We start from the raw sequence: 17,603 nt of genomic DNA, 5'->3' as shown, positions 1-17,603 counted from the left end.
AACGAAAGATAACAAACACATAACTCGAATGATAACAAACGCAATAACTAGAACTATAACAAACAATGACAAACGATAACAAATGATAACGAAAGAAAATGAATGATAACGAACGATGATAAAGACAACAAACACAATAATTCGAAGGCCATTCGAAAGAATGATAACAAAGATAACGAACACTAATGAGACATAACGAACACAACAACTAGAGTGATAACGAACTATAACAAACACGCAAGTAGAACAGTAACAAATGATAATGAAACACGATAACTAGAATAATAACAAACAATAACGGACGAACTCGTTATTGTTTGTTATCGCGATAACTAGAAGTGAGAAAGTAAAATTTATTTATACGGCACTTTTCATAGATAAAAATCACAGTGCTTCACAATAAAACCACAAATATAAATAAAATAATATAAAACAAGGGAAAAAAGTAATTAATAGCTTGTTTGTAGAAAAATGTCTTCAGCTACATTTTAAAAGAATGATAAAGAATGATAAATGATAATGAAACAAAATGATTGATAACGAACGATAACAAAGATAACAAAGATAACGAACATGACAATTAGAACGATAACAAACTATAACAAGCGATAACGATTGATAATGAACGATAACAAAGATAACGAACATGATAACTAGAACAACAACAAATGAAAGATAACGAACGCTAGAATGACAACAAACAATAACGAACTATAATAAATGAGGTAACTAAAAGTATATAAGTAAAATTTATTTATATATAGCAACTTTCATAGATAAAAAGCACAGTGCTTCACAATAAAACCACAAATAAAAATTAAATAATAAAAATACAAAATTACAAAAATAATACAAAACAATGGAAAAAAGTAATTAACAGCTTGTTTGTAGAAAAATGTCTTCAGCTGCTTTTTAAGAGTCAATGGAGTCTATGTAGCATAATGACAACAGAAGAGAATTCCACAGCCCTGGTGCCTGTGTCCGATCCCCACGTGTTTTCAATCTAGTAGATGGGAGCAATAGTATCTTCTGACCAGAAGATCTAAGTGCTCAGGAACAAGCACGAGGTTTCAACAGGTCAGAGATATACTGGGGAGCTTCACCGTTTTGAGCTCTAAAAGTTAAAACTAAAATTTTAAAATGAAACCTAAAATTTACTGTCAACCAATGAAGAGAAGCCAAAACTGGAATATGTGACCTCTTGTTAGTGCCAGTTAAAAGTCTTGCCGCAGCACTCTGTACAGTCTGAAGTCAAGCAAAAGCTGATTTGTTGATACAAGTAAAAAGACCATTACAATAATCCAAATGAGAAAAAATAAAAGCTTGAATAATCATCTCAAGTTCTGCCTTTGACACCAGTAGTCTGAGTTTAGAAATGTTTCTGCCATATTTGACCCATGCCAGGGTCAAACATAGCAGAGAACCTTCCAGCAGCATCTTGGTTTATAATCCACCTTCGGATCATTAGTTGAGGAGGTGAAGGATCCAAGTAAAATGGCAAATTAAAAAATATGTAGCTATGGTCACTCACATGCACATCCTCCACACATACATAATGTATATTTAAACCCAGAGAGAAAACAAGATCCAGTATGTGGCCCTTTCTATGTGTGGGGCCAGAAACATGCTGCCTAAAGTTAAAAGACACTGTGACAGCAATGAGCTCAGCAGCAGCGTTACAGAATGCTTCATCAATACGAAGGTTTTAATCTCCCACTATTACAACCTTCTCCAATTTAATGATGGATGTCAGAAGGTCGTTAAATTCAGTTAGAAAGACCCCAGCAGGTCCAGAAGGTCAATAGATTAAAATAAAATAAATGTTTTTCAGAGAACAAACCTTCATCATCTGTGACTCAAATGAAGAAAATGAGTCCAAGGTCATCAGCCTGCACATAAATCTGTCCTGGTAAACAGAAGCAAGGCCTCCACCACATCCCAAAAGATGCAGAGTTCCGATGACGGAGCAGCCAGCCGGGCAGATTTTATTCAAGTGGACGTAAACCTTATTTTGCTGCCATGTCTCAGTCAGATACATAAACTCTAGAGACTCTAAATAAAGAGACTGTTTAGAATAAATTATTTGTTAGTTATGGAACGAACGTTAAGCAGGGCGAACTGAGTTGGTGACAGTTGATCTGCGAAATCAACAGCTGACTGCAGCGGCACTTGAATTAAAAACCTATGCACACCTGTGTGCCTGCCGGGCGGTACTGCGACACCAGAGCTGGGGGAAACAGTGATCGATGAATGGACATAGCTGTCACCAGCAAAAAGGAAAACGGATGACAGACACAGGGTGAGCATACTGCTTTTGAGCCATGGGGCCCAGGTCCCAGGCAGCAGGGTAACATCCCAACCAAATGTCAGGAGAGGAACTGGTTTCAGGCACCCTGGAGTCTCCCCACAGACAAGAAGCTAGCCTCCGGCTTCACCTGGATGCTGAGCCTCATTCCCCCTTTCTGTCTCTTAGGGGTGAGAGTCCTGTGGGTTGTGCACAGTAGCGCGCACTCAGGTAAGGAACACACCAGAGGATGAGGAAAAGTTTTTTCTGTAGCTGTCCCAGCTGTCACAGTAGCTCTCCATTTAATTTTTAATGTTTAACAGTGTATCCCGATCACAAATTAAAGCAGCAGAAGCAAAGTCAGAACACAAAAGAGCAAAAATAACATTACAAATGACGATTGACGACAATGAAAAACTACATCGTTGCTTCCAGCAAACTGCAGCAGTGGCAAAGCCAAACACAGGCGCCATCTTGCCACTCAATGACACATTAAGAACACTTCAGCAGACACACCTTATAATTGTTAATGTGTTGAAGGTTCAGCACATTAATAATGAATTAGAACCGCCATGTTGGTTTGTGTTACAGGAAGTCATCGTAATTGGACAAGAGGGTGGAGGGTTAACCTGGTGGAGCATTAGCTAATGCTAGGTAGCATGTTTACATCACAGACACAGATACCTACTAATCAGTAACATCCAAATAAAATGCAAAATCTGGACCTCAGCCTTCCTGGACAGTCTGTTAGCACAATAACCTCACAGCAGCCGTATTATTGGTCACATGATGTTATTAAAAATGACAAAAGGCTCCAACAGCACAAACATGGTCCAGAGGTCCAGTTCAGGTGAAGCTAGCAGACAACTAGCAGTTACAGTCACCTCTGTCGCCATCCACCTGTCAGTCACGCGCCACGCCCCTAATAATGCAAACTTTAAGCCTAAATACAGTTCAGAGGAATAAAGCAGAGGAAGCCTAGTCAGGCAGTCAGTATTTTTCCACTCGTGTTACACAAATGTGATACATGAACCCCACCTAGTTGCACCCACCATCTGACATGGGAACCAGGTGATTCTCCCACAGAGGGTCAAAGTCAGAGAGTCAGAGTTTGAGTAACACTCCTAATGCACAGCACGACTGCAGGGAGGCAGCACAGGTGAGCACAGGACGCCTGTCTGTTAGTTGTCAGGTGTCAGTGAGCTGAAGGTGAACTCAACAAAGCTTCATTAAATATTAAGCAAAGTTAGAAAACATAATCTGACACTAAGCCTAAACTCTGACTCCCTAGTGGTCACTCACTGTAATACTGTAGCACTGTAACCTTTTACCCTATCTTCATTTAAGACTGACAGGTTTTTACGCTCTCCTCTGGACCGTGTTTGTGCTGTTGGAGCTTTCTCATCATCTCTTGACCAATAACATGGCTCCTGTGAGGTTACTGTACTAACAGAGCAAGAAGGCAGAGCTCCAGCTTTCATTAAATTCTGTCTTTTATTTACTGTCTGCTGTTTTCAGTCACTGAGGTTTTATTTTCACAGTGTTGTAGAAATGAAAGAGAACAGAAAGTGATCACAGTGGATGACAGATAAAGTCCTGATACAGAGATGAATGTTTCATCTGATGTTTACTAAATAACTCTAATTTCTAATTTCATGCACAAATTACTGCTGCTCTGCCCTGATGTGGGGATCACAAAGGACGGGGAGGGAGCCGGTGTGATGGATCAGGGGAAACTCGGCCAGCGTGATGTGTGCAGACTCAGAGGAAGGTCTGCAGGCTGAGGCCTTACATAAGCTGTGAGCATGAAGGGGACCCAGCAGGACCTCCCACCGGATCAAAGATTAAAGCAGGGAAACTGAACCCCGCATTGAAAGCTCTATTGATGGTTCTAATCCTCATCTTATGCTCCCTGCTCCTCGTTATTTCATTAAACGTGTCGACGGACTTGGTTTTTATAATCTCTGTGTTTGGACAAATGAGTGAAGAAAGCTTTGGCTGCTCGCTCAGTTGTTTTCTTCCACTCAGCTTCATTCATCAGGAAAGAACATGAAACAACATGACCCGAATGTTAACCAGGTGACATCACCAGCAGCCGCCTGATTAGATGAGTGACAGTCTGAATGAGTAGGGACTCAGACACAACACAATGAACCAGTCAAACATCACGTTCAGCTCAACATCTTCTGAGTACTATAATCACTAGAACAAATCAGCGTTTGTCATCATTTCACCGTTTGCTAACAGGAAGAATCTGCCTGTTAACGATGTCAAAGTACTTTCAAATTACAAAGTACTTTAAAGTATTTTCAGACATACTTTGAGATACTTTAAAGTAGTCTGAAGTAGGGATGGGTACCTGAATCTGACGACCAATCTGGTGACACATAGCGTTTTTTTTTAAAAGCCGAGAAATGCACCGAGTTAGCAACATCCCCCAAGAACCCGAAGAGGAGAGTCCTGGCCCCTAGCCCTGCCAGTGTAGCAAAAATGATGACGGATGATGATGGCAGCAGCAGCCATTCTTCTCTGCGTGAGTAGCTTAATGTTGTTCGTGTGTAATTTACGTTGAGTACACTAACCACGTTATTAAATTAATGCATATAAGGTGAACTAGCAAACACCGTCGTAGTTACATGCAGCCATCTTCTTGTTTGATGTCAGATGCTCCCTTCACCCTGGCCAAAAAGGCTAAAATGACCAAAGAAAGTGGAAAACAGCTAAACATGAGAGGTTTTTGGATAGAGTTTGTGTTTTTTCCATTGTTTAAGCACTTCTTCCAGCCAAGAGTGATACCATATATGCCCTATAGCTGCAGAAAAGGCTAACATTGTTATTTCTTTACAAAAAAAACCAGCTAAACATGAGAGGTTTTTGGACAAAGTTTGTGTTCTCCATTCTTTACGCACCGGTTTGAGCACCGGCACCGTTTCAGAAGTACAAGTTTGGCACCGGTATCGGATAAAACCTAAACGATACCCATCCCTAGTCTGAAGTGCTTTGTGACATACTTAAATGTGTATTTTGATGAATTGTGTTGTACCTGAGGTCGGGGAAGTTCCGGGCCAGAGTGACGAGTTCCAGCTGAATGCTGGCAGGATCCTGCAGCTGGAGGATCTCTGCAAGTTTGCATACTATCTCGCAGAGCCACGAGGCCTTGCTGCAGCCCTGAGGTAAAACAATGCACTGTCAGTTCTCTCAGTACTGCAAGAAAAAACTGCCTTGACTCTAAATGTCACAGTATGCACGACATCTCTCATTGTCCTTACTCAACAATCCAGTGGCTTCCTTTTTGTTTGTCCTTGTTACACCAATGTATCCTCCTACTTTATCTGTTCTGCACATAAATGAATTATTCTGATCCAGTGATGTTCACAGTAGACCTGTCCAAAAAACGATATGGCCTTTAGAGATAATTGGGAAACTTTTTGGGGACAGCATGTCACGGAAAAGAGGATCCAGGCGCGGTTCTATTCAGCAGCAAGACAGTGCGTTTATTTACAGTGAGAAAAACAGGTAAGTCCAACAATACAATACAAAAGTGCAATCTCCAAACAGGGATCATCCTTTGCTCCCCGTGTGCTCCGTGCAGAGGCTCCTTGAGTGTGTGTGTGCTCCCCAACTCGATTCTCCACCCAACTCTCCTGGAGGAAGAAGGAAATCCACAAAATCCACAATTAGCAAACTCGCTAGCCGAATAACAAAAGCACACTTCTCGCAAATACTCTACCAGTTTGGAGTAATAATCCCACATCGACTGTTGCCACGAGCCCAGGTTAAATACCTCCGACTGGCAAAGAAGGATGATTGCCAACAGGTAATCAGACGCAGGTGGGCCTGTGACAGCGAGAAGGGACTTTCAATGATGAAAGTCACCAGGCCACGCCTTCCCTATAGCGCGCACTTCCGTAAACACAGCTTCGAGGACAGGGGAGAGAGAGGGAGAAGCAAACACACACACACTCACACACACATACATACATAGACAAGCAGGGTCGTCCGGGGAGGACCGTCCGACCGTGACAGTTCCCCCCCTCTAACGGGAGCCTCCGGGAGACCTGCTGTACTTGTCTGGATGCCTGCAGCCGAATTCTTTCATCATGTGATTATCGAGGCACCCAAGAACATTCTTCCGGACCGTACCCTTCCCAATACACCAAAAACTGAAAGCCCCTACCGCGACGCCTGGAATCCATTATACGAGTAATGGAGTATGGCGGGGTGCTGTCGATAACCCGGAGGGCAGGCATAAACGGCTGGTTTGTACGGGCCTTATCTGAGAAACATGGAAGACGTTATGTACCTTCATAGCGGGCGGCAGGGCCAACTGGACCGTCACCGGGTTCAGGACCTCCTGGATAGAGAAGGGGCCCAGAGACTGAGGGGCCAGTTTCTTGGACCCAGTCCGAAGGGGAATGTGTCTGCTGGAGAGCCACACCTGCTGGCCGACCTGGTAGTCTGGGGCGGGGGTGCGACAGCGATCCGCCAGTGCCTTGTTACACTCGGCTGTTCTCAGGAGCGCTGCTCGGGTGGCCCGCCAGACCCGACGATAGCGTCTCAGGTGGTGCTTTACAGAGGGAACTGCCAACTCTCCCTCAGAGCTAGAGAGGAGGGGAGGTTGGTACCCCAGCGATGCCTCAAAGGGTGAGAGTCCGGTTGCCGTTGAGGTGCTCGCGTTGTGGGTGTACTCCACCCAGGCCAATTGGTCGCTCCAGGTCGACTGGTTAGATGAAGCGACGCAGCGCAACGTGGTCTCCATTTCTTGGTTTGTATTTTCAGTCTGACCATTAGGTTGGGGATGGAACCTGGAGGACAAGCTGGGGGCTCCAGGGCAGAAGGAAGCTTGGGCAGAGCGATGAAGTGGGCGGCCTTGGAAAAACGGTCAATAATGGTTAGAATGGTGGTGTTACCTGAAGAGGGAGGCAAGCGGTGACGAAATCCAGGGCGATGTGCGACCACGTGCGTTTAGGAGTGGGCAACGGCCGCAGGAGGCCAGAGGCAGGTGAGTTGGAGGTCGCACACTGGGCAAACCGAAACATAGTTCTGGACATCAAGAATGAGAGAGGGCCACCAAAACAAACGTTGAAGGAGGGAAATAGTACGATATTTACCTGGGTGGCATGCGAACTTGGCGGTGTGTGCCCAGTGAATGACCTGACTTTGTGCCGCTGTCGGAACATACAGTTTTCCCTTCGGACCAGTGCCAGGGTCAGGTTCCTGTCGCTGGGCGTCCCTGATCACCTTTTCGATCTCCCAGGTTAGCGCGCCCACAATGCAGGTGGGGGGCAGGACGGGTTTCTCCCTTTCATCCTCGTCGGTCTCCGGTGTGAATTCGCGCGACAACGCGTCAGGCTTAGTGTTCCTTGAGCCTGTAGGTAATGGAGAAGTGAAAATGTGTGAAAAACAAGACTGTGGTGGGGCGTGGTCTGCGGGGCGTGCAGGGAGGGCGGACGCACCTGCACGGCATCCGCAATCACGCCAGCCAGGTTAAAACACGGGGACTCAGGTGTGTGGGGGGTTGTGGTGTGTGGTGAGATGTAACTCCATAAAATGGCTCAAAACGCTGATCCCTGGACCCGCCGTGCCTTATTCTCGCCACAAAGACCCACCTGGCTTGTTGGGCGTTGAGGCGCTTGGCTGCCTGGAGGTATGCCAGATTTTTATGGTTTGTCCACACCACGAAAGGCTGCTCACTGCCCTCCAACCAATGCTGCCATTCCTTGAGAGCCAACTTGATCAGTTGGGAGAGTCGGACGTGTCCACCTCCACGATAAAGAGGCCAGCTGAGGTACACCTGGACAAGGACCAGAGCTGAAGAGAACAGGTGCTTGAGCCGATTGAGCGCTTGCTGGGCTGCGGGACACCACTGGAAAGACAACTTAGGAGAAGTGAGGTTGGTTAGAGGAAGGGCTACCTTGCTGAAATCCCAGATGAAGCGGGGGTAGAAATTGGCTAAGCCTAAGAATCTCTGCAGCTCCCTGCAGGTTTTGGGAATTGGCCATTCCACTACGGCTTTGACCTTGGCCGCATCTGCTCGCAAATGCCCCTGTTTGCGAGCGGACAATGAATACCAGGAAAAACAACGTTTGAACATGGAACTCACATTTTTCTGCCTTAACAAAGAGGCGATTCTCCAACAGGCGACGCAGGGCCAGATGTACATGGTTGATGTGCACTGTCCGGGTCCTGAAAAAGATCAGAATGTCATCCAGATACACGAAAACAAGATGGTTAATAAAGTCTCTGAGCACATCATTGATAAGGGCCTGGAAGACAACAGGGGCATTAGTAAGACTGAAAGGCATTACTAAGTATTCGAAGGTAAGTGTTGAAAGGTGTCTTCCATTTGTCACCTATGCGAATGCGTACCAGATGATAGGCGTTCCAGTTTGGTGAACCAGGGCTCTAGAGTGTGACTAATTTGGTCGCAAATGTGACCAAATGTTTCAATGGTGCGACTAAAAAAAAAACTTTGGTCACACCAGTGTGACCAACTGTTCGGGTGACCAAAAAAAAAAAAAAATCTCTGTAACTTTCCGTGGGGTCAACTACAGACACACATTATGCCCCTATCGTGGACTAAACCAATCAGAGATAGTCAGGGGCGGGACCTCTCTGATTGGCCGTGGTCCAGTTGAAAGCACAGGTGGATAGAGAGAGGTGAGTAGCTTGAATAAAGTGATATCGATTCATTAAATCCTAGATCGACTTTTAAATATAACTGTGTTTTGCCAGAAATGCCAGATTCTCAGATTAAAGCTCACAAAACTTTTTCAACAACCACCAAACAGTAAATAAGAGCAGGTAAATGGACTCCACACAAAGACGTAAACACAGAGCGGACCAGATGCATGAGAATCAGCTTTCTCTTTCTTGGCTTTCTCACCCGATGGCCTGTAGACGGACACACTGTCAGAGCTCACCGATTCTGATGCGTCGGGTCCGCTCTGTGTTTACGTCTTTTTGTGCTAGATTCTGAGCTGCTTTTGTCTCTCTCCAACCAAAATTCACCGAGCCAGCAGCAAAAGAAGCAGCAAACTACGCTTTACATTTGATAATTGGCGTCATGAATTACCTCTTACTTTTGCTATTTTGCTTCCACCACAATAAAAATCACACTTCATGCACAGCTCACTCTCTCTCTCACTCTGTGTACTTCAAGAACAGTTTCCCATCTCAAATCTGTTTTCTGCGTTATTCATTCGCTTATTACCCACCAGTCTAGCATTGTTTATAGAGTTGTTGGCCGCTGTCTTTTTTTTACTTAATGACCTCGGACAAGAAAGCCTAATTTCTGCTGTTCAATACTGAAGAAATGTCAACTTTTTAAAATTCTGCAAAATTGCAGAATATTGCAGAATATTCTTAAGGTTATCTGCTATAAAAAGCCAGGCCAGGAAAATCTCCTTCATGTTTTTCTGTGTTTTATTCTCAGTTACTTTCACAGTCATCTGCTGTGATGTTCACACTTCTGATGAAGTCTCACATGTATCAGTACTGATAAATGATCAGAATTATAATATTTCTGACTGTCTGAAGCAAAATTGAATTGAATCAGGACTTTGAGAACTGTAATCAAATGGATTATAGAAATCAGTGATGATACCCAGCCCTAGTGAGTAGCCTAGGCCCAACAGAAGTGGATGTAGCTGTGGGTAATGAGAAAAGATGAAAAGAACTATTGATAACTTTTTTGTTAAGTTAAGGCCTGATCCATCTGAAATTCATAGGCAGTGCTCTGACACGGAGCCATCAATCTTTGAACACTGAAAAAGCACAGCGTATCCAGAAAACACATTATATGCTGCAATAAATGCACTGCCCAAGTGTTCCCTCACCCCACTGCCTTTCAGTAGCAGGCAGCAGGAAACAGGTCATCAGAGGAGGCCGAGATGATGATTAAGTTTAACATTTTCTACAATATTGCCAAAGAGTGCCAAACCACTTTAAGCACAAGATTGTTAGTTAATCATTTACAAATGAATATTGTCTGTATGGACAGCAATTCCCCCCCCCCCCCCCCCCCAAAAAAAAAGTGCACATGTAAAACTGCGGTGTTAAGCGATGTGGTGCAACCGTGGCAAAACGTTAGTCTAGAGCCCTGTGAACATGACCGGCCCCTGTAACAGTTCAAATGCAGAAGCAAGCAGAAGGAGAGGATATTTATTTTTAACTGTAATCTTGTTCAACCCTCGAAAATCAATATAGGGACACAGAGTCTTATTCTTCTTCTCCACAAAGAAGAATCCTGCTGCTAAGGGTGAGGTTGAATGATACCTGCGGCCAGGGAATCCATTATGTAGCGCTCCATGGTTTTGCGCTCAGGTTTTGAAAGGCTGTAGAGCTGACTTGTAGGCAAGGGGGCGCCTGGGAGCAGGTCGATCCCACAGTCGTGGGGCCGGTGAGGAGGCAAAGTCAAAGCCTTATCTTTGCTGAATACCTGGCCGAGGTCGTGGTATTCGGAAGGCACCAAGGTTAGGTCGGGAGGTGATGAACTTTTAACAGAGCTGGTCCCGGGACTATCCGGGACCGCGGCGTGCAAACACTGTTCATGGCACCGAGTACTCCATCCAGTCACAAAGCCCTTGGCCCAGTCGATTTGGGGGTTGTGAAGTTGGAGCCAGGGAAACCCTAGGACCAGAGGCGTGTGGGGGGCTTTAAATAACAATAAACTGTCTTGGAGTGATTTTCTGAAAGAATGAGAGTGATTTCCTGAGTGTGATGGGTGACAGAGGCTAGATGGCCGCCATTTAAGGCCGAGACCTTGAGCACCTCCGGGAGGGGAACTTGAGGCAGGCCTTACTTTTGGGCTAGCGCTTCGTCCAGGAAATTTTGTTTGGAACCAGAGTCAATGAGAGCGCAGCAGGAGTGAGTGAGAGTATGAAACATTATTTTAGCAGGGCAACTAAGGTGAGGGAAAACACCGGTTGTGGCGCCCGCCAGTATCCCCGCAGTTACTGACGGGCCAACTCTTTTACTGGGTCTGGGCCCGGCCGAGCTGCATAGGTTGCTCTTCATCCCCGTGCTGCTCCTCTTCCTTGCCTCTCCACATCAGAGAAGGGAGGTCCCTTGACGCACCCGTGCCCCCAACAAGCTGCCGGCCATCCCCAGACCTCCTGCTAAACTCCTGCATGTGGTTGTCTAGACTAATGCACATATTGATTAGAGCAGACAAAGATTTTGGCAGTTCTTTAGTAGCCAACTCACGCTTAATGTTCTTGCTCAGACTGTTGAGGAAGGCCCCATGCAGTGCTTTCTCCTCCCAGCCCGACTCCTCTGCCAGGATCCAGAACTCCACTGAAAAGTCAGCAACATTCTTCCTACCTTGCTTCAGAGAAAACATGCAATGACCTGTGGCGTCAGAGCTAGCTCCTTTATCAAAAACACAGCAAAACTTGTTGAATAAAACATCATATGAAACAGAGGGCTGGGTACTTAATACAGCTTGTGCCCATTGAAGCCCAGTCACCAAATAAGCAATTTTAGCAGAGTCTGTGGCATAGACAAGAGGTTGTTGTTTAAGCACAAGAAAGCACTGCTTCAGAAAACCCTGGCTCTCCCCCAACTCGCTGTCAAATTTCTCCAGCACGGGGAGTGAGTACTCTCGCTGCTGCGGTGGAGGAGTGGGGGGAAGCGGGCAGGCTGCCACCGCATCTAGCAGGGGGACGGGCTGAGCTGGAACCGCATTAGGTGAGGAAATCAACATACCTTTAAGTTCAGTTATGGCTTGCAAAAGCACGGCTTGTTCCTTTAAAACATGCTTGAGCATTTCTTCGTGTCGCTCCAAAACCTCCGCTTGGAGAGACAGCTGGCGTAAAGCAGAATCCGCTGGGTCCATGGTTGTGGGATTATTCTGTCACGGAAAAGAGGATCCAGGCGCGGTTCTCTTCCACAGCAAGACAGTGCGTTTATTTACAGTGAGAAAAACAGGTAAGTCCAACAATACAATAAAAAAAGTGCAATCTCCAAACAGTGCTCGTCCTTTGCTCCCCGTGTGCTCCGTGCAGAGGCTCCGTGAGTGCGTGTGCTCCCCAACTTGCTTCTCCACCCAACTCTCCTGGAGGAAGAAGGAAATCCACAAAATCCACAATTAGCAAACTCGCTAGCCAAATAACAAAAGCACACTTCTCGCAAAGATTCTACCAGTTTGGAGTAATAATCCCACGGGACTGTAGCCACAAGCCCAGGTTAAATACCTCCGACTGGCAAAGAAGGATGATTGCCAACAGCTGGCCAGGTAATCAGACGCTGGTGGGCCTGCAACAGCGAGAAGGGACCTTTGATGACGAAAGTCGCCAGGTCACGCCTTCCCTACGGCGCGCACTTCCGTAAACACGGCTTCGAGGACAGGGGAGAGAGAGGGAGAAGCAAACACACACACACTCACACACACATACATACATAGACAAGCAGGGTCGTCCGGGGAGGACCGTCCGACCGTGACACAGCATGCATCCCACTTTTGGTGGAGCAGATTTCATTTCTAGAAATCTGGCCAAATTTATTAACCCCACTGTTATCATCTTCTGTACCAGCACAGAATACCTACCTGAACGCTACTCCAACAGAAGTTGATTATCTTGTTAATAATTTTACTTCTTAAAGTCCAGATGCTTTTTTTTTTCAAGCTCTTTAGGCTAAGTTTCTTAAAGACATTTCATCCAAGAAGCTTCTCCAGTTCTAAGAGCAAACGGTGGAGTCCCAGATTTTTAAGCCCCATCGAGTGTCCCTAAAAGGGTCATGGACCCCCTATTGATCCTCTGCCTAATCACACGAGCCAAGGCGTGAAAACAGGTTTGGGTGACAATCAGCCAAGGTTTCGGGTGAACCCTTTGTGAGACCTTGCCCCACCCTATTATGTGACTTACTGAGGTCAAATGGCCCAGGATGTGAGTGGGCGTGGTCTCAAGAAGACAGATGGTTTGACAGAGGAGTGAAAGAAGCCATCTATGTCCAGAGTGAATGACCATCTTTGAATAGAGGCCGGGGCTTATGACACCAACTGTATGCCATCTATAATCCAGTTTTGAGATCCTTCCCAGATGCCTTAACGCATTAACAGTACTGCAGTACTAGCACAGTATTACTAACTGAAGAGTGAACTAACTGAGACAGCCTGGTGGTGAGCACACCTATGTGAGGGTGAACCTGTCTCACCTCCTCAGAGAAGAAGCTGTTGATCTTTTTGGCGTCTTCAATCATCCGCTGAGCTCCGGCAGTCTGCTGCTCCTTGCTCTTCATCATCCTCTTCACATACTTAAGGACCACATCCTGATGCAGGTCACAAAGGAGCAACTGCAGACACACAGTGGGGTCAAACAAACAGACAGACAGGTGTGCAGACAGATACACAGGTATGAAGGCATTTCACCTCTCTGCAGACTGGTTTCAGATCAGTCAGGTCAACCAGTTGTTGGCTCAGAGAGTCCAGGAGCAAGTCGACGAGAGGAAGTGAGCCATTCAGCCATCGCGGCATTCACAGCTGACTCCAACACACCTTCTGTCATTTCCAGAAATAAACGCCGTAAACATGAAACTGTCAGATCTTCAAACCATGAGATGTGAGCAGTGCTCTTAGCGGCATAAACACGTTTATCAGAACATGCTTCAGGTGAATAATGCAATGTTTCACGATAACACTTTGAAAACCTCTGTGACAGGATTTTCAGGAGGATTTGATTTAAGGACTTCTGTTAATATGCAGGTTTCTGAATATTACTACTGCAGTACAGTATTCATACCTTCAGTCTAACGTGAAGAGGACAGGTGAGATATCTGTACCCACAATCCCTCAGGGCAGACAGCGCATTCAGACAGCCATGCTTCTGCTCCTGAGACAGATTTCCTGTTTCAGCGGTGATGTAATCCCTAAAGACGAGCAGAGAGAACCAGTCAGCAGCAGAGCTCATGATCACACAGCTCGCCAAAACAGCAACAATAAAATGATTCACTGTTAAAAAATGAACAGTAGGAAGAAGTCAGGCTGTAACATCATGATAAATTTTTTATTTTGGTTTCCTCTGCGAGTCCTCTAACATTTAAATGTGAGGCAAACTCCTGTGGACAGATATGAAATATAATTCTTTATTTTCTGTATCTGAAATAAAAGCAATGGATGACTAAATATAAGCAAGTCTCTGCTGTAAGAAGACAAAATGGTTAACTCTCTCTATCAGTGCTATCAGTCAGATCTGCAGGTCATGTGATCCAGGTCATGTGATTTTTTTTTTTTGCCGCCTGTCCTGTATGTCCCTCATGCACACATATGCAAATACTCAGCACTGGGTGGCTGTAGCTCAGGAGGTAGAGCAGGTCACCTACTGATCGGAAGGTTGGTGGTTCGATCCCTGGCTCCTCCAGTCTGCATGTCAAGTATCCTTGGTCCAGCCTCCTAGCCTGGTCCAGCCTCCTAGCCTTCATCCTCGTCTGGTCCAGCCTCCGAATCTTCATCCTCGTCTGGTCCAGCCTCCGAATCTTCATCCTCGTCTGGTCCAGCCTCCGAGCCTCCATCCTCGTCTGGTCCAGCCTCCGAGTCTCCGCCGCTGCCGTCTGCACGGCTGGCCCCCTGATCTGTTTCCACACCGCCGCCGTTGCCGTCCGCACGGTCGGCCGCCTGATCTGTTTCCACGCCGCCGCCGCCGTTGCCGTCCGCACGGTCGGCCGCCTGAACTGAACTGTGTTTGGGCTGTTTTCTTGGGCTCCGGTGTTTACTGTGCACTGCTTTTGTTTTCTGTTCCATTTGAAAAATGTATTGATAGCAATGTTGACTATTATTACACATGAAAAAAAACAACTACACGTAAAATAATCACACTTTGACGCCTCTGCCTTTGTAAATGGAGGGACAGTAACTGTGTGTGTATATGTAAGCGTGTAAAACCTGAAGACAGCCAGATTAACAGTAACAGTATTTTGTCTCTATCTCCCATTCTGCAATTCACCTCATGTAAAAAATAACGTGGCGCACAGCGTGACGTGAAAAAAGGCACATACCTTTGACGTTGATTGACGAACTCTGTATTCCTCGTCTACACGTAAACGCAAAAAAGGAGTTTAAAAAATCTCAGTTTTCGGTGATTCGAAACGCCGTTTACGTGTGGACGAAACAGCTGTGTTTTCAAAAATACCCGTGTAGGTGCTGACGTAGCCTAAAAGAGTTACTACCTGTAACTTATTGCAGATTACTTGTATTTGCTTAAATGTTTGAGGTGTGAAATAAACCGCAATGGAGCAAAATATGGGTATGTGTGGATGGAGGATGTGTTTGTGTGTGTGGGAACCACTGCCTCAAGCTGTGTGTTTCCTCGTGTGCCTCTCTGTCAAGTGTAAGTTTATATTTTCCCAGTTTAGTTTTGTATGCTTTTCCCCTGTCAGCAAACAAAGCTGAGTTTTTTGAGTTCATCCCTCGAGTCTGAGTGCCTGCATCTTGGGTCCTACTCCTGCCTGCCACACAGCGTTTCATGGCAACATGTTTGTGGTTGTTACAGTAAAAAATAACTTTTTCTACTATGATTTTATGTTTTTTGTCTGATTATAGATCAATTGTGTTAATACAGTGTGTCAAAATGAGAACATGACTGTAAATTCAGACACGAGAGGTTGTGCTGAAAAGGATGATACCAAACAAGTGTTGAGGTTAAATTTATCATATCAAATGTTTATATGCTGATTATATTGCTTCATATGAGAAAGGCCTAACTCTGAGTACACTCTGTGCCAAAAAGTGCTGTCAGGAAACTGCATGCTGTTGCAGAGCGTGCTTTTGCAGCTAAAATGAAGTGAAAGTGAAACCAACTAGGCTGTTTGATTGAAACTTAAAGTGTGGTGTGACGTGAGAGCAAGTATATAAATAACTAGGCTTCCGTTTGTGCTTCAGACCTGGGGCTGTGTGCTGTGTGCTCAGGTCTCCATATTCCGGAATATGTAAATAAAGATCATTTTTTAAAGTAAAAAGAATCTAAGAAACAAAAGAACCAGAATTAACACAAGGCAAAGTAAATAGTTTTTAAAGGTAAAATGTGGAGGGAAAATCAAAAGTAGTTAAAAATGGCCAATTATACCCTGGACCCCAGAGGGTTAAACGTTTTTTTAAAAGTAACGCAATAGTTACTTTTCAAGTAATTAATTACTTTTAGAATATTGTAACTCAGTTACTAACTCACTTACTTTTTTGAAGAAGTAACTAGTAACTATAATTAATTACTTTTTCAAAGTAACTTGCACAACACTGTAAGTAACTCAGGCAGACCGCCTTAAATTCTCTCATTCACATTAACATGGGTAACTGTGGTAACAATAAACAACTTTTTCAGTACAAACACCATTTACCAACCTGTAAAAGCAGGTGAAGAGCGGAGTAAGGAAGACACAATGCGTCTCTGTTTTCCTCCAGAACGTGTCTGAGGAAGCAGCAGAAGGTGGGCTCCACTTACTGCACCCTGAAACCCTGGAGCAGCCACCAACGTTCCGCCCTTACTGCTTTCTAACATAAAATGACTCCCTTTTACATGGGTTTCTATTCTTTTAAAGTAACTGAAAATGAGTACATATAGTAATGAAAAATGTCCCATAACACAAGTGTTTTACACAAAATAATATTAATGTGGCCATTCCCTCACCGGGGTGCCACATTTGCATGGGATTAATGAAGACTCCGTCAATTTTAGAAACTCCCCCATGCTGTCAGAGAGCAGATGTGGATGCTTTTAAAGCATTCATGTCGCTTGATGTAGGTATGTTTTAGCGATCCTGAGATAAATTGAAGCCTGTTGGCTAAGAATTAGTGCTGAAAGTTAGGTAGATCTAATCCTACTCTATCCTTGGTCCTTAGACAGGTCATGTGATCTAGTCCACTCTGTTTGGAAGACTTTCAAAGACTCTCAGGTGTCTGAGAACTGAACAGGTGACCTCACCTGAGCTGCTGCTTGCAGACCAGCTGAGCTTTGATCACCGAGCGGACATTACCATGGTTTCCCTTCACAAACTCCTCCACACACTTCACATAGCTGAAACACACACACACACACACATTTGTTACACATCTGGGTGTCAATCAGACGTCATTTACATGTCTGCATTTTTTTCAGGTCAAAAACAGACTTCAAATATTGACTGAAGATCAATTTTAATATGGAAAATGTGAACAAGCAGTGAAGGCTTTATGAAGAATTTTATTTAAATAAGTTTGTGGAACAATTTATTGCTGAGCTCTACCATTTTTATTTAAAGTGGAAAACGTTACAATATAGTTATATTAGTGCTGTCAGTGTTACTCTCGTTAAAATGACATTAACGCCATAACCACATTATCATTGCATTG

General features: G+C 44.8%; 1 protein-coding gene and 1 long non-coding RNA gene across 3 annotated transcripts in view; both read right to left on the bottom strand.

Annotated features, from left to right (window-relative positions):
• Positions 1 to 810: 810 nt before the first annotated feature.
• LOC146502273 (tumor necrosis factor alpha-induced protein 2-like) lies at positions 811 to 14,660 on the bottom strand. 2 transcript variants are annotated; one of them, XM_085133469.1, is made up of 3 exons: positions 14,026 to 14,660; positions 13,442 to 13,579; positions 811 to 5,452 (listed from the first exon to the last, which is right to left on the bottom strand). In XM_085133469.1, the coding sequence occupies exons 1-3, from the start codon at positions 14,191 to 14,193 to the stop codon at positions 5,270 to 5,272; spliced, it is 489 nt and encodes a 162-aa protein (XP_084989595.1). In that variant the 5' UTR covers positions 14,194 to 14,660; the 3' UTR covers positions 811 to 5,269. The 2 variants fall into 2 exon arrangements, with proteins under 2 accessions (XP_084989595.1, XP_084989596.1); XM_085133470.1 differs by lacking the exon at positions 14,026 to 14,660 and adding an exon at positions 13,656 to 14,016.
• A 257-nt stretch (positions 14,661 to 14,917) lies between these two features.
• Positions 14,918 to 17,603, bottom strand: part of LOC146502272 (uncharacterized) — a 30,553-nt gene continuing 27,867 nt past the window's right edge. The window contains exon 6 of the long non-coding RNA XR_014869476.1: positions 14,918 to 17,289. This is a non-coding gene — a long non-coding RNA (uncharacterized LOC146502272). The remainder of the gene's footprint in view (positions 17,290 to 17,603) is intronic.

Source organism: Neolamprologus multifasciatus, chromosome 15 (assembly GCF_963576455.1).
Source record: "Neolamprologus multifasciatus chromosome 15, fNeoMul1.2, whole genome shotgun sequence".
NCBI lineage: Eukaryota > Metazoa > Chordata > Actinopteri > Cichliformes > Cichlidae > Neolamprologus > Neolamprologus multifasciatus.
This window is presented reverse-complemented; position numbering and strand designations above follow the sequence as displayed.

Excerpts from the sequence above, each read along its gene's own strand:
- LOC146502273 (XM_085133469.1), bottom strand. The coding sequence starts at position 14,193 with ATGAGCTCTGCTGCTGACTGGTTCTCTCTGCTCGTCTTTAGGGATTAC. Across the intron at positions 13,580-14,025 it reads CTCTTCACGTTAGACTGAAG|TTGCTCCTTTGTGACCTGCA; the intron begins GTATGAATACTG and ends GTGTGTCTGCAG. Across the intron at positions 5,453-13,441 it reads ACAGCTTCTTCTCTGAGGAG|GGCTGCAGCAAGGCCTCGTG; the intron begins GTGAGACAGGTT and ends GTTTTACCTCAG.